Source organism: Rosa chinensis, chromosome 6 (genome assembly GCF_002994745.2).
Source record: "Rosa chinensis cultivar Old Blush chromosome 6, RchiOBHm-V2, whole genome shotgun sequence".
In the NCBI taxonomy this organism is placed as follows: domain Eukaryota; kingdom Viridiplantae; phylum Streptophyta; class Magnoliopsida; order Rosales; family Rosaceae; genus Rosa; species Rosa chinensis.
The window spans coordinates 6,168,237-6,183,028 of NC_037093.1; the positions used below are offsets into that span (position 1 = coordinate 6,168,237).

The following is a 14,792-nucleotide window of genomic DNA, read 5'->3' on the forward strand; positions in this document are numbered from 1 at the left end:
CGTTTGCTTTTCTTTACATTTCATATGATAGAAGTGTTTCAGTCTCAACTGTGCTAGTTGCAAGGCAATGCTGAGAACATGTTGTATTTGGTTTGAAAGACCAGAATAGCTATAGCCTTCCGTTCAGATATCTCAGACTACAGAAACTCCAAGGACTAATTATCACTTCCACTACAATATTTTTACGGAAAATAACTTCAATGAGGCCTAAGATTTGCGGCCACAATTTTAGGTATCATGTCATGTCACCTACACATATCACATATTTGTCAAATCATGCCATGTAATTCTTGAGAAAAAGACCATCTTATTCTTCCAAAATCTAATGACTCTTATTTTGATTTTTTTTTCTAAAATATATATATATATATATATATATTAGCTTTTTTTTTTCATTTTTTCTTTTCATTACACTCATGCTTAGATTTAAACAACAATTTTTTTTTTTTTTACTTCAATAAAGAATAGAAAAAAACATGTAATTCAGTCAATATATTTGCACAATTGCACATACATTTGATCAATAGATTTGCATAACACATGTATATGAATTCAAGCTTTGTTGGGTTCCTGTAAATTTTGAAAATGTAATGTGAAAAATATATATTTATATGATTATATATATTCTTTTGTTCATTATTTTCTCTTTATGCAGCTAGCTAAGATTTAAATGTTATATTTGAGTTTATTATTTTTTGTTTGTTTTTTCCCTTAATTTTAAATTATAGATAATAATTAATGGCTGCTACTAACATAGAATTTTTTCTTAACTCTTAATTTAGACATATTTCAGATTCCATTTATTAATGCTGTTTTTTTGGATGAAACTAATCAATATCTGGAAAGAAAAGCTAATGCCTATTTCTTGACACCTAATTCAATATATTAATGCTATCTGGAAAGAAAAATTATAGGAAAGAATTTAATTAGACGAAGAAAAATATTGGTCAAAGAATTTGTAGACATATCTCTTAAATTAATAGATAATTAATAGCAGATTTTTTTCGTTACCTAATTAAATTCATTAATGTAATTGATTCACCTCCTAACATCTAAAAGGAAATATAAAAGAGTAAAGCTAATGTTGTAATAGTATGATGTGGCAAAATATATTATGTGAAATTGAAAATAAAATTTTTACACTTTCACTGCTATGTTTTTACAGTAACTACATATTTTGTTATGAAGAGACAATTATTTGCGCTCGTCTTTTGGAGAAATTCCTTGTTTGGCCTGCGGGCTGATTATTGCTTTCTTTTTTGGGAAAAATTCACCAACGGTGTCTGGACACTTTGGTGACTTTCAGAATGATACCTAAACTCTGAATGTTATCAATGTGATACCTAGACTTTACTTTTCGTATTATTGTCGTACCTCTGGCGAACTTCCGTCATGTCTCCGCCAACTATGAGCACGTGAGCCCAAAAATGAGGGCAAAAAAGACATTCTGCCCTCAATTTGTTTTAAGAAAAAATTCACCAACGGTGTCCGGACACTTAGGGGACTTTCAGAATGATACCTGAACTTACAAAGTTATCAATGTGATACCTGGACTCATTTTTTCGGATCAACATCGTACCTACGACAAATTTCTGTCACGTAGCCGTTAAATTTTGCATGTGAGTAACTTGATGAAGATAAAAAGACCGATTTACCCTCAAAGTTTTTTTTTCTTTTCTTTCTTCCCCTGATTTGAATCATGAAGATTCAAATCATCTTGCTCGGCCGATTCCCACTGCCGATCGCCTATCAAACACCGCTGTTGCGTCTCAATCCGCCTTCATGCACCGCAGATGCTTCTGGTTTCTCCCACTTCAAATCTTACAGCAAATTGAAATTGTGCATTGAGGCTTCGCTGCTCACTCCGAGTTCATCCCCGCCACCGACGACTTAGCCACCACCACTCTTGTTCTCTCCTCGAACCCCTTTTTATACACCATTGATCAGAAACACTGACCCCGCCAGCCCTCCACTCTCAAATCACAGCTCCAATCCCACCCCGCCATCCTCTCCGTCGTTCCCGACATGCAACACCACCTCCACACCATCCTCACCTGCAACTTCACTGGTCTAGCCAACAACTTCAGCCTCTAGCCCAACTTCAATCAGAGGCAATTGTAGGCAGACAAAGATTAACATTAACTTCGGACTCCACATGCACCATCCTTACCTGCAGGAAATTCGAGCTGTTCTGATTCACCAGCTCCACCACTCTGCTGCTGCCCACCATTGCGCCTCGCCGATTAGCAAACAAAGAACTCGAAGCCTCCACGCTCACATTCTGTGTGTCCTGCATGGCGGATATCGACACCGTCGGAGAAGATGTTGTCTGAACAGAAATTGAGTTCGGGTTCCACAGCGGCAGCTCGTCTATTGCGGCCTTGGCTTTCTTGATGAGCCAATCGACAACCATGCTGGGCCGGTCGTATCCGAGCCGGTCTTGTACGTCGTAGAATTGAATGGCGGTGTGGGTGGCAAGCCGGACGGGATGGTCCCTGGGGCCTTTGGCGGTGCAGACCTTGCTGTGGCGGTCCTTCCGGCCGGTGGCCCTTAGAATGTGGCCTTGAACCTCCACGATTTCGCTAGCGGTGGAGGAAGAATCAATCCTTATCCCCAAACCTAATCAACAAGCAGCGGAGGACGACGTCATTGGGCGGTGGTGGAGGTTGTTGTGGCTCTCCCCCATTTTTCTTCCTGCATATTCGATGGTAGGTTCTCCGAAAGCGGTGGTGTTGGCAAGGAGAGAAGGAGAGAATAAAGAATCCGAAAAAGAAGAAGAAGAAGAATAAAGAAAGAAAGAAAAGAAAAGGAAAAAAAAAAAGAGAGGGTAAATCAGTCTTTTTGTCGTCATTAAGTGACTCACGTGCATCTCAACTGCAAAATTTAACGGCTCCGTGACAGAAATTGGTCGTAGGTACGACGTTGATATGAAAAAATGAGTCAAGGTATCACATTGATAACTTTGTAAGTTCAGGTATCATTCTGAAAGGCCCCTAAGTGTCCAGACACCATTGGTGAATTTTTTCAAAATTTTTTTAGGATAAATCGGGCTTTTTATCTTCATTAAGTGACTCACGTGCATCGCACGTGCAAAATTTAACGGCTCCGTGACGGAAACTGTTCGTAGGTACGACGTTGATATGAAAAAATGAGTCCAGGTATCACATTGATAACTTTGTAAGTTCAGGTATCATTCTGAAAGTCCCCTCAGTGTCCAGACACCGTTGGTAATTTTTTCCCCTCTTTTTTTCTTGCCTATTACTGACAAACAATAAGAGTGCTTCTCTAAGGTGAGAATAAACACACTACTCTTTTATCTCCATACTGTTTGCAAACCCAACGTATTCCTTTGCTATGTTCAAGCTGGGATTGAATCACCTCCCCTTATGGTATTTCCAAAAGGACCAAAAGCATAATTATTTCATGATCTTATCCATCAAAATTCAGCTTAATTACTCCATGTAATCAAGAATGAATTTTGGCAAGTGTTTTCACAAATCTGCAAATTAATCAATGAGAAGAGCAAAAAAATCCTTTAAATTAAATTTAGTTTGCAAAAGGAAACTTAATTGTGGAGAATCTTGAGAACCACGCAATTAATTCCATGACTCAAATTAAGAAGGAAAAACTTATGGAGGGAAAAGTTCCAAAATAGATCTAATATAAATTTCTTCTCTCCTAATCCTCTTAGCATTAACCTAGAAGCTAGAACCCTATCATCTCTAGACCTCAATCTCGATCTGTATTATCTGAACAGCATCCGACCTTAGCTTTGCTCAAAAGAAAAGAGCACAAGGCAAGTATTTGAACGGATTGATTTCCCATAGATATTTTTCTTTTTCCAACATGATATATATTGCTTCTCTTATCTATTTTCTTTTACCTTCTTGTTGGGTTTGGAGGATATTGGTCTTACTTCTTAGTTACCTACAACATGTAGATTCTACAAGACCCAATGAATCTCCCCGTTTTGACACTGCAAATGCGGCGTGTTTTCTTTGTCTTGTTGGTAATTCTTCTCCTCTTGCTTCTTCCAGTTGCTCGTCGTGATCACTATAATTTACAAGAATGTGCTTGCTTACATGTATTAATTCCAACTGATCTAAACATGCAGGTAACTGGCTTGGTGGTAGTGGTACTTTCTGGTTTATTGATCAGTGTGATCAAACATGTTGAGCATAATGTAGGTTTAAACCTCAAATCTTAGGTTTCGAGTGAGCCAGCTACATATAACTAATTAATGATATACTACTTTCTGAGTTCCAGGTTTATGTACTTGCTTTTTCGGAGAGTGGGTTAATCAACCTTGTTCACAAGGATTGCAGTATGGCAATCGTCCTCCTGATTTTGATGATTGTCATTATGGCTGTCTTCCTCTTTAGTTATTTTTTCCTAATGCTGGCTGCTGCCAAACGGGAGATTCAACTTTGTACCAAACTCATAAAACAAGATGAGGCAATTCGACAAGCTGAGACAAAGAGTATGAAAAAATCTGATGCAATTACAAGCGCAAGCCATGATGTTCGTAATGCTCTTGCTTGCATGACTGAATTGATCAAGATATCCTGCAATGAAGTTTCCCAGGGCTCCGAAATAAAGAAATATCTAACACAAATGGATGCATGTACTAAACACCTCTTGGGTATGGGAAGCTATCTGATTAATATTTCTCAATGAAACAAAATTTTCCGTTGTGGTTATTTCAAATTGTGTAAGTAATTGTTTTACAGGTATTTTGAACTCTATTCTTGATAAAAGCAAAATTGAAGCGGGTAAGATGGTCCTTGAAGATGAGGAATTTGACATATTCCAACTTGTTGAAGAGGTAATCGATTTCTTTCTTCCATCGGGTTTAAAGAAGGGCATAGATGTGGTGTTGGATCCTTATGATTGCTCTCTCCTAAAGTTTGCACACGTGAGCGGTGATAGGAGAAGGCTTAAGCAAATATTATGCAACTTATTAGGGAATGCTGTCAAATTTACTTCAGAGGGACATGTCACAGTTCGTGCTTGGGTTCAGAAACCTAGTTTCATGAATTCAATCACTGCGCATGCTGATTCTGATCAGAATAATGGTTTCTTGAAGCATTTGTTGTGTTTTTTTAACAAGACCAAAGAACAGTCAGATGGCATAAAAGCAGTGATTGGTGTTCAACATGATCCAAATTATTTGGAATTTGTTTTTGAGGTGAATGATTCAGGGAGGGGAATTCCCAAGGAGAAGCAAAAAGAAGTGTTTGAAAACTATGTCCAAGTCAAAGAAAAAGCTCATGGAGAAGGAGGTACTGGCTTAGGACTTGGTATCGTTCAGTCTCTGGTAAGTACTGTGCATAATAACAATAATAATATATTCTTTGCTAAGTTTACTTATTGCTCGATGATCGAAGATAGTACTTGAATGTGTTTGTCTTGCACTAGGTACGCTTGATGCACGGAGAAATAGGAATTGTGGACAAGGAGATTGGTGAAAAAGGGACATGCTTCAGGTTTAATGTTCTCCTGAGAGCTATTAATCTGCGTGAGGATCATATAAAATTACAACAAGACCTTGAATTGGGAGGTGACCCTAGTTGTGATGACAGAGATCAACAATTGGGATTAATGGCAAATGCAAACCCCAGGGTGACCATAATTCCTAGTCCAAATCTCACACCAATTGGCAGTCCTAGGTTGAATGTATTCCGCAGCACCCCTAGTAGTGCTAAGGTAGAGGAATCCATTGTTGTACTACTGATTAAAAATGAAGAGCGGCGGAGAATAGTTTACCAGTTCATGAAGAGCAGCCTTGGGATAAAGGTATCAGTGGTAGAACAATGGGGACAACTAGCTCATACTCTCATGAAAGTAGAACACATGAAGATGAAGGGTCATCCTAGTTCGTCTTCAGGAATATCTGATTTGGGTCTGCAGGACTGCTTGAGCAAATCTACATCATGCAACTCCGGTAATATAGCAAAGGAGGTGCACCCTTTAATGAGTGCTATGGATGAAACGTACAATAATGTGTGCTCTCTATTTAAGAAGACGACTACCAATGTTAGTGGTGCACCCGCCTTTATATTGCTAGTGATAGATACGACAGCTGGACCATATCTGCAATTATGTAAGATTATAACTGAGTTCAAAAGAGGCCTTCAAAATGCTTGGTGCAGGACCGTTTGGTTAGAAAATCCGCAGTCTCATAGATTAATGGACTTGAGTAGCCTTGATCCGGATGATGTCATCATAAAAAGGGCACTTCATGGTACTTGTCTTTTCGAAGTGGTAAGATTTCTTCCAGAGTATGGGGGTGCACTACCAAATAGATCAGCAGGGGACACATTTCAGGTTGGATTAAAAAAAGTCTCTCGAGCTCCTAGTTCATCAAGATATCAGTTACATACTGATGATGAATCTGATATCTCATCTTCACCAATCCAATGTCATGATCAGTCCCATAATGTTGGCTCTACATCAAGAAACTCACCGGTTGGTCATGATCACCCACATCCACATAGAGAAACACATGAACATGGTAATCCGAGCACAGCCTTGAGTGGGAAAAAAATTTTGGTTGCCGAGGATGATGAGCTTTTGAGCTATTTGGCTATGAGAATTCTGTTAAAGGAGGGAGCAACTGTGAAGCTTTGTAAAAATGGAAGAGAAGCTCTAGATGTAATTCGCATAGATCTAGACAACCAAGGGAAACATGAATATGATTTTGTACTAATGGACTGTCAGGTAATGAATTAAACAGTATGTACTCAACCTCCGTGTTAGTATATTCTTGTTCCTAGTCTTGTGTACATGTGTCAGTGTGTGACTGGTGTTGAAATTAACATGCAGATGCCAGAAATGGATGGATTTGAAGCAACAAGGGAGATAAGGAAAGTAGAGAAAACTCACCATGTTCGCATTCCGATCATTGCATTAACAGCTCATACACCAGGAGAGGAAACAAGACGGATGTTGGAGGCCTGCATGGATGACTATTTGAGCAAACCCTTGGAAAAGGATCGTCTACTTGAAACAATGGGTAGACTGGTAGGCAAGTAGTAAAATTGTTGGAGCTGCAAACAGAGTTTTTCATGTAAGTTCCGTTCAATTCTGTATCTAGCGTTGATCATCAGTTGCATCATAATTAAGAAAAGTCTCCTAAAATAACATTCTAAACTCTAAAGTGAATAACTTGTGAAGAAAGTAAAATTGTCCTAGAAATAATGATAAGCGCATGGGTTTAGTTACTACTAGCAATTTTTGCCCGCGCTATGCTGCGGGATTTGTTGTCCATATCCATTCATGTTGAAACTGAAAGTCAAATAGTTTTGGTTGACATGTTAAAATGGTAATACAGGATTGAGTGAAATTTTTGATGTTGCTTGAGGTTTTCTCTAGATGTTAGTGCCCGCAGGGTAAAATGGTTGATATGAGATGTGGTAGTAGCAGTTGTGAGTAATGTCCATGTATTGCAGGCATGAATTTTTTTTTTCTTCCTACTAAAATTGATGTAGAAAATCTGAGGTGATATTAATGCCAAAATGAATTAACAAAGCTTATGTACATAGTCTAAAATCTAAAACAATGAAATTGCTTGTAGAACTTGTCTCTTAACCTGTATTATCAACATCCAAATTTGTATTATTTGCTGAATTTTCAGTGAGCATCAGAGCACCATTTCGCTGAGTACTTCGAAATCGTTTCCTCAAATGTTCAGAAGTATAATTCTTCTCTGCCACCAGAGACTGAGCCACTGTAAATAATATCCAAACAACGTTATTCAGCTTGAATTCATTACTACTAAAATACATTCACTTTTAATATATACTTACCATTTCTTGATTTCATTGATTTACTCTGATGCATTGCCTACATAGCAAAACCAATATTTCCAGTTTCAGCTATCAGCGGACAAAGTCTGTGACAATTGTCCATTGCTTGCACTTCTTCTTCACCATTACAATTCTCACCATCATGCTCTTCTAATAATCTCTTTGCTCTTCTGGACCGCATATCAAGTGTCATAACTACATCGATAACCAATATGTAAATAAACAAGTAAACATAAAGTTATGTTCAATTTCAGAAAACAAACAGAGCAGACACACTAAATCAGATACAGACTTTTATACAACCATACCTGAATTTGAAAGATTACAAAAATCTGAGTGCAAACTGTTCCAGAACTCTGTGAAATCAAATATCATCATCAAAATCTCAACTTCATAAAAAAAGAGTTCAATTGGAACAACAAACAAAACAAAAGAATGTTCATAAACAAAATTAATCAATATCCAAACATTTACTGCATACCAATTCATTTCCTGCAAATCACTGCATAAGTCTACGTCAATTAAGCTAAATAAAAGTAATCAGTTTTCAATTTTTACAAAAGCTGATATATAAAAAGAGCTGGCACATTTATACTCCTCAATTATCTAGTAAACATGCTACTCAAATCTTTCAGTACATATGTTTGCTTTCACCTGAGTTAGGGATTTGTTGACAAAATATACATAAATTGATACTTACAACCAATTGGTAAATTCCATCTAAATTATAAACTGAAAATAGATCATTTCATGCAAAATTCAATTGTAATCAGTGACTGACATTTTGATATATCACTCAATCAGAATGCAAAAGACAGATATGTACAAAATCGTACCTGCAAACAAATCACAACTCATTCAAACAATATCAAAACCATTAATCACCAATACATACCTAGAGAAGAATACAATGTTAAACAGATTGTCAACAATACGCAGAAGAACAGTGGCACCCAAATCACGCATACACCCTTTCGCATAGAATCAAGAAAACCTAAACAAAACAACAACACAATTTCAACATTAGTTAACAACAAAAGAATAACAATTAGAAACCTCTACCCTAAAACTACATTACATGTCTTAACCTGTATGATTCCAGAAGCACGACCAAACTGTAAAACAATCAAATTATATCACCTCATTCATAACTACTCTAAATCTAGCTTAAAAACAAAACCATAGGTAACCTATGCTAGCCTCACATCAGACTGAAGCTATGTATTCTGTCACAAACATAAACGCAACACCAAAAAAACTGCAGCAACAATTACCAAGCTTCTACATGAGGAATCAAAAAAATCCTCAACTTTTGTCAGTCACAGACACAGACCATTTTAATCAACAACTGCAGATCCATTTTTTCAACAAAGACGACCAAAGAGAACCAATCTATTCTGTCATAGACAAAAGCACCCAGCTATCAAAAGACAAAAATTCACCCATAACAACAACAATCGGACATCAAAACCACAATCTATAAACGAAACTTCAACAATCTTTTACTAATCTTCAACAATCTTTAAACGGTTACCTTACAACTCAGTAATGTGTCTTTCTTATGTGTGAGGAAAAAACAAAGGCAAAAAACTCATTCAAAACAAATACCTTCCGACCACTTTACGATCACCACGATCTCCCCCGTCTCTGTTCTTCTTCTCTTCCTTCATTTCCCGTCCATAAATACCTTACCAAGCTTTTCTTTTTTTGGTGTCGCCGACTTGCAAATCTGACGATTCTGTAATACCAAGCTTTTCCTCTATCCAGATCATGCAAGAAGACCAAGGGTGAAAACGACTTTTCCACCATCTCGATATCACACTCGAACAGTAAGGACAGAAGCAACTTTTCTACCCCCTCTTGTGAACAGTGTAACAGTGAACTGACGCTTCATATATAGTATAATACAGCTTTCCACCTCTTTGAGTTCCGTGATGTGACTCGGTGAGATTCATTGCTAGTAAGGAACACATTGGTTGAAGCATAATTTTCAGCGTGATCACATTGTCTCAACATTCTCTTGGTTCTTCTTGATACAATATTGGATGGCATATCTGTATTCAAAGATGTCATTTAGTTAAAATTTTTGATAATTATCTTTCACAATGATAATGCAAACTCATAACATTAATCGAATCTAAGAAATTGACAATAAATAGATTGACAATAACTTAATAATCAAACAACTCCACATAAAACTAAAAAAGTCAAACAGTGGACCTCGCACATGTAATGCAGATAATAGTCAATTAATGATATAGTTAAAACCCGGTTCAACAATTTGTTATATTAAAAAAAATATTAAATAAATAAATAAACCTTTAAACTGTAGCATATGAAAAGCAATTATTTTGTAAATGTTCAGAAAATTACACAAAATTAAATCTCTATAAAATGTACCTCCCATAATTGAATTATCAATATGTGATGCTGTACCAACTAACAGATCCTTGTTCGCAATTACAGCAGAATTTTGTTCGTCATTTCCACAGAAACTATGCGAAGCTTCAGCCGTTTGTTGTTGACACACTATAATCAAAATTTAAATAATGTCAGTTAATTTATACGTATAAACGGACAACAGTTTCTGCTAAAAGTATTTATACTAATTAACATCTCAAAATATATCAGATATGTCTACCTGTTCTCCATCTTTTCGATCTTCTTGACTTATGAGTTGTTGCTGAAGCAGAATTCTGATTGTGATCACACTGTCCCACCATTTTCTTTGTTTCTCCTGATACAATTTTCAATGTCATTACTGTATTCAACAATGTAATTTACTTAAAAATTTAGATAATTATCTTTCAGAATTATAATCTGTAAATCAATTTATAAACTGATAACATTAGTTCAAACTAATAAACTAACAATGAACAGATTGATGACAACTAAATAATTAACTGCTTCTGCAATCTGACAACAGAATGATCCAAAGTTTCATAGAAATGGACAATAAACAACCTCCACATAAGATTAAGATCTATTTACACAGAAATTAACACTTGCAATCCTAATAACATTATTACTTGGAAAACTGAAATACTTGGAAATTTTGACAGCTCACTGTTCCCGATATCTGCAGAATAACAAACAGAAAAATTTCAGATTAAGTACTTGCAATCTGACCATTACCATTGCAGTAATAAGTCAAACAGGACAATAGACCTTTACCTCAAAAACTCTACAACCCTCCTACTGACTCTAAATAATAGAATGGCCCTTGAACACTGTACAAAGCATTTAGGAAAGAAAGAATTTGAAATCAGGTAAAACCAGTAAAAAATATGAAATCGAGCATTGGTCTACCTGGTTTACCACCATTTAGTCTATTATTACTTTCAGCAGGCTCCACTCCATATATCTATCATCACAGAAAAAGATTGAACCTTGCGAATTGAAGAAATAAAATAGAAGATAATGAGACACATCACAAAAAAGATGAATAAATGAATATATGGATAATGTAACTTGAGAGATTTTTACGTTACAATCAGGGTTTTGAGATTTGAGATACTGTCCAACCCCAGAGATGGTGCCTCCGCTACCAATTCCCATTACAAAGATGTCAACTTTTCCATTAGTATCCTCCCATATCTCAGGTCCTGCAGTTTCAGAATGTACCTGTTGTTTCACCATTTTAAGATCAGTCCTACATAGCAAAATGATGCAGAAGTTTAATACTTAAAAAAATCAGGTATAAGAAAGCACTATAAGCAAATTTGTATAATTCGGTACCTGAGTCTTGGCAGGGTTTGAGAATTGTTGGAGCATAAGGGCATTTGGAGTGGATTCCAAAAGGTCATAAGCCTTCTTGACAGTTCCTCCCATCCCTTTTGGAGGGTCAGTGAGAATCAACTCAGCTCCGAAGGCTCTTATACACATTCTTCTCTCCAAGCTCGTGTAAGACGGCATGGTCAAAACCATCTTGTACCCTTTCACTGCGGCCATAAAAGCCATGCTGATTCCCATGTTTCCTGATGTTGGCTCTATCAGTGTTTTCTGTTAATACATTTAACATAGTCATTAGGGAAGGCTGAAGGTATAATGTGTACAATTTGAAGACAAATTTATCTCATCAGTGAGGTTTAGGCTTTTACTAACCACTCCAGGAGTTAATAAGCCTTTCTTTTCAGCATCATTGAACATAGCAAGTGCTGGTCTGCAACAAAACATCATCAAAACAATGAGAATTGGAGTCGCGGTGAAGTAACATATTATAGAATTTGTAGTCACCAAAAAATACTAGAGATTACAGTAATGTATACAGAAATATAAAATTGAATCATAAAAGGCATAACATGTTGTAGAATGAACCAAATCCAAATTCACAGATCAAAAGTGAACAGTCAAAAACAAACACACAACAAAAACTTTACTTCCTCAATCTTAATTTTACAGTTGTAGAATGAAGAAGAAATAAGAGATACACCTGAAACACAAATCTTCTGACAGATAAATCACTTGAATCAGGAACAGTAATAGCAAGCAAAGCCTGCAAGCAAAATCAATCACAACCCAATATCAACAACAGCATATATTAAATTTTGAAGCATCCAATCCTTGACTCATTAAATACAGGACCCATAAACAACTTCAATCAGAAAATTTGAGATTAAAAAAATAGCTTCCACTTGTTTTCTCTCAAGCAAGCAAGAGTTTCTGATCTCTCTCTTCTTCTTTTAATTCTTCCCCCGTTCTCTTCTCCCTCTCTTTCTCTGTGTGCTCGACAAACAACAAAATCCCAAAAGAAAAACGATTTTATCAGGTCTAATGTGAAATAGAAACCCAAGCTCCATCAAAAGAGACCCAAATATCGGCTGGAGCCGAGCTCCGATTGTTGGAATTATGATTATGCGCTTCGCCATCGGTATATATGACAGAAGCCTATATCTACACCGACATAATCCTCTATCCACAGCAACATTCGCTGTTCCAGATTATCGGGTTTGGTGATTGATCAAAGCTTGATAGAGTTTGGGTTCTTCTTGATTAAGTTAACACTTCCAGATTATCAGGTTTAGTTATCGATTTCAGAAATTAACACTTGCAATCCTAATAACATTATTACTTGGAAATCTGAAATACTTGGAAATTTTGACAGCTCACTGTTCCTGATATCTGCAGAATAACAAACAGAAAAATTTTAACAGGTCAGATTTAAGTTGTGCAGCCACAAACAAAAGAAAGCAAAACAGCATAACCAAAGCCTCACTCTTTATGATCAAATACTCATTTGAAGAAGGTAAATACGACATGTTCATAGGAATAGAATATAAATGAAAAAAAAATAATGGAAGTATCAAGAAATCATAGATATACATCCAGCAGTATAACTCTTCTCTTCAAACGTAGTACTATTTCTGTTGCTGCTCTTCTGCAGCAAAGCAAACAATTTCACCAATCTTATAAATCTTCTTAAAGAAATTATAAACAAAACACCAATCTTTCACCCAATTTCAACAACCAAAACCAAATTGCTCACCTTTTAATGGTATTAATAAAGCTGCAGGAATATATATCTTTGAAAGTAACTAATCACAATACAAAAGTAAAAAGTAAATCATCCAGGAGTCAACCTAGTAATCAAGCCAAACACAGTCCAGCTAACTTCTACTATTGTAATGTGAATGCAAAGTAATGAAATATTTAGAGAGAGAGAGAGAAACAAAAAAAACAATTACCCAACAAAAGTGTAAATAGGACAACCAAGCTTTAATAATTTGACAATTCATTGAGTTCTAGAAACTCTTTAACTGATTCTACATGTAGTTGTCTAAGACTATATCCGAAAGCTTACGCAAAAGACTCTCTCGATCTATCTTCATGGACAGAACCGTAGTTTCAATCATCTTCATAATATTCTTTTGACTTTAAGAGCAATATTTGGCTTTAATATGTGTTATTGTCACCAAAAAAAAAAAAAAACTTCCCATGCCTATTTTCAACAAAATCTTCCCATGTCTGTTCTCCTTGTTTTTGTTCTTTACCTGTCCACAAACACACAACAAAGCCCTTTTTTCAAACCTCACAATGATCCTTATCCATACAGCAATAGCAACTTCATCTTATGGGAATAAGTGTTGGAACTTTTCAAATTGTCAAGGTCTGCGTGTGAATAAGAGGCAGAGATATTTCATCATTTTTCAACTTTAATGAATTAGAAAGCATTATAAAACAGAGCAGTTCGTCAAAATCCTTTATGCAGATTTAAATGCCATGAAACAATGTATTAAAATATGAAACTGAAGAAGTACCCCGCAAAGGACACATTTTTGCTATTGATACTAATATCTAAAGCTTGAAACTTAGATTACTCAATGAGATTGGTTAACATCAATTCGCATTGATTCTCTGCTGTCTACGCCTTTAACCAATTTCAAACTTTTAATTAGATGACCGCTCATTTTTGATTTGGTTAACAACAATATTCTCGAATAAAAGTACAAACAATTGTCAATCTCTATCAAAATCTTAAAACAAAAACCAACTTTGAAATCATAAACTCACAAATCAAGCAAATCGAATAAACACATCGACCATAAAAAATGAGCCACTATCTGATGAAAATCCTTAAACTGCTAAACACTAAAATCATAACTTGAAACCTCTCCAATCAATCATCAACAACCCAGACCGGCAGACAATCAAAACGTCCAAAACGCCCATACCAATTCAAAACCACGAACAACAAAAAACTCAATCAAAACCCAAATCACACAAAAACTGACAAAAGCAGTAGCAGCAGCAGCAGCAGCAGAAAACTTACACAAAAACTTTTGCCAAACTCGTTAAGGCCACAAATCCACAAATTCAGTGCTGTCGAAACCAAATCCTCTTCTGTCTCTTGCTCTCATGCAGCGAAGTAGCGAAGACACGATAGGACTGAGCAACAGACCAGGTGTCGAGAAGGATGACGCGGGAGTTCTGAGACGGTAGACAGGTGTCGGGGGCAACAGATATGAAGCAGGGACAAAATCGTCT

The 14,792-nt window shown here is 36.2% G+C and overlaps 2 protein-coding genes across 5 annotated transcripts; one reads left to right on the plus strand and one right to left on the minus strand.

Moving 5' to 3' along the window:
* The first annotated feature begins 3,955 nt into the window (after positions 1-3,955).
* On the plus strand, positions 3,956-6,185 carry LOC121049928 (histidine kinase CKI1-like). Its single transcript, XM_040508389.1, has 6 exons — positions 3,956-4,009; positions 4,115-4,183; positions 4,267-4,642; positions 4,731-5,317; positions 5,419-6,036; positions 6,153-6,185. Exons 1-6 carry the CDS (start codon positions 3,956-3,958, stop codon positions 6,183-6,185), a joined length of 1,737 nt encoding a protein of 578 aa, XP_040364323.1.
* Positions 5,462-14,718, minus strand: LOC112172959 (L-3-cyanoalanine synthase 2, mitochondrial). Of its 4 annotated transcripts, XM_040508094.1 has the most exons (17): positions 14,578-14,718; positions 13,799-13,916; positions 12,880-12,929; positions 12,241-12,303; positions 11,913-11,970; positions 11,547-11,810; positions 11,295-11,432; positions 11,118-11,172; positions 10,450-10,545; positions 10,209-10,337; positions 9,417-9,862; positions 8,590-8,802; positions 8,117-8,164; positions 7,809-8,003; positions 7,592-7,729; positions 6,886-7,049; positions 5,462-6,597 (listed from the first exon to the last, which is right to left on the minus strand). In XM_040508094.1, the coding sequence occupies exons 5-11, from the start codon at positions 11,955-11,957 to the stop codon at positions 9,699-9,701; spliced, it is 891 nt and encodes a 296-aa protein (XP_040364028.1). In that variant the 5' UTR covers positions 11,958-11,970; positions 12,241-12,303; positions 12,880-12,929; positions 13,799-13,916; positions 14,578-14,718; the 3' UTR covers positions 5,462-6,597; positions 6,886-7,049; positions 7,592-7,729; positions 7,809-8,003; positions 8,117-8,164; positions 8,590-8,802; positions 9,417-9,698. The 4 variants fall into 4 exon arrangements, with proteins under 4 accessions (XP_040364028.1, XP_040364027.1, XP_040364029.1 ...); XM_040508093.1 differs by lacking the exon at positions 13,799-13,916; XM_040508095.1 differs by lacking the exon at positions 13,799-13,916 and having other exon boundaries at positions 8,704-8,802; positions 12,241-12,929; positions 14,578-14,717.
* Positions 14,719-14,792: the final 74 nt, after the last annotated feature.

Bases quoted from the DNA above. Each gene is read 5' to 3' on its own strand.
- LOC121049928 (XM_040508389.1), top strand. From the start codon at position 3,956: ATGAATCTCCCCGTTTTGACACTGCAAATGCGGCGTGTTTTCTTTGTC. The intron at 4,184-4,266 runs GTAGGTTTAAAC...TCTGAGTTCCAG, and splicing joins TCAAACATGTTGAGCATAAT to GTTTATGTACTTGCTTTTTC. The intron at 5,318-5,418 runs GTAAGTACTGTG...GTCTTGCACTAG, and splicing joins TTGGTATCGTTCAGTCTCTG to GTACGCTTGATGCACGGAGA.
- LOC112172959 (XM_040508093.1), bottom strand. From the start codon at position 11,957: ATGTTCAATGATGCTGAAAAGAAAGGCTTATTAACTCCTGGAGTG. The intron at 11,811-11,912 runs GTTAGTAAAAGC...ATGTATTAACAG, and splicing joins GCTTATTAACTCCTGGAGTG to AAAACACTGATAGAGCCAAC. The intron at 9,863-10,208 runs GTACATTTTATA...CTTTGAATACAG, and splicing joins TGATAATTCAATTATGGGAG to ATATGCCATCCAATATTGTA.